This window comes from Cariama cristata, unplaced genomic scaffold (assembly GCF_000690535.1).
Source record: "Cariama cristata isolate BGI_N322 unplaced genomic scaffold, ASM69053v1 scaffold25946, whole genome shotgun sequence".
In the NCBI taxonomy this organism is placed as follows: Eukaryota; Metazoa; Chordata; class Aves; order Cariamiformes; family Cariamidae; genus Cariama; species Cariama cristata.
In genome coordinates, this window is record NW_009624188.1 from 8,055 (window position 1) to 8,478 (window position 424).

General features: G+C 65.1%; 1 protein-coding gene across 1 annotated transcript in view; it reads left to right on the forward strand.

Moving 5' to 3' along the window:
- The window catches only part of TIA1 (TIA1 cytotoxic granule-associated RNA binding protein), a gene marked incomplete at both ends in the record, with an annotated part of 8,306 nt that extends 7,884 nt beyond the window's left edge, over positions 1-422 (forward strand). Inside the window, 2 exons of the mRNA XM_009703088.1 lie at positions 1-99; positions 350-422. The exon at positions 1-99 is cut by the window's left edge and continues 12 nt beyond it. Of these exons, the coding sequence (XP_009701390.1) occupies positions 1-99; positions 350-422 (172 nt within the window). The remainder of the gene's footprint in view (positions 100-349) is intronic.
- Positions 423-424: the final 2 nt, after the last annotated feature.

Genomic DNA, 424 nt, shown 5'->3' on the forward strand with positions numbered 1-424 from the left:
GTGGTACGGGAGCGCCCAGATCGGTCAGTACGTGCCCAACGGCTGGCAGGTCCCCGCCTACGGGATGTACGGGCAAGCGTGGAATCAGCAGGGCTTTAAGTGAGTATTTGGGCTTTTTGTGCCGGTTTTTCCCCGGGGGGGAGGCGACAGCCGGGGTCGGTAGCGATATAAAAGCTGCCGAGACCCTCTGGACCTTCGTTACGTGGAGACTTGGGGTGGGGAACGTGCGTACGGATCCAGGCCGGCCCCGGGCAGAGGGCGACCCGCTCGGGCACCCCGCTTCTCCCTTCCGTTCTCCCTCGTTACCGACGCGTTTCCCTAACGAACTGTTTTTGCCCCGCCCCGACAGTCAGACGCAGTCTTCGGCGGCGTGGATGGGCGCCAACTACGGCGTGCAGCCGCCGCAGGGGCAGAACGGGCGCGT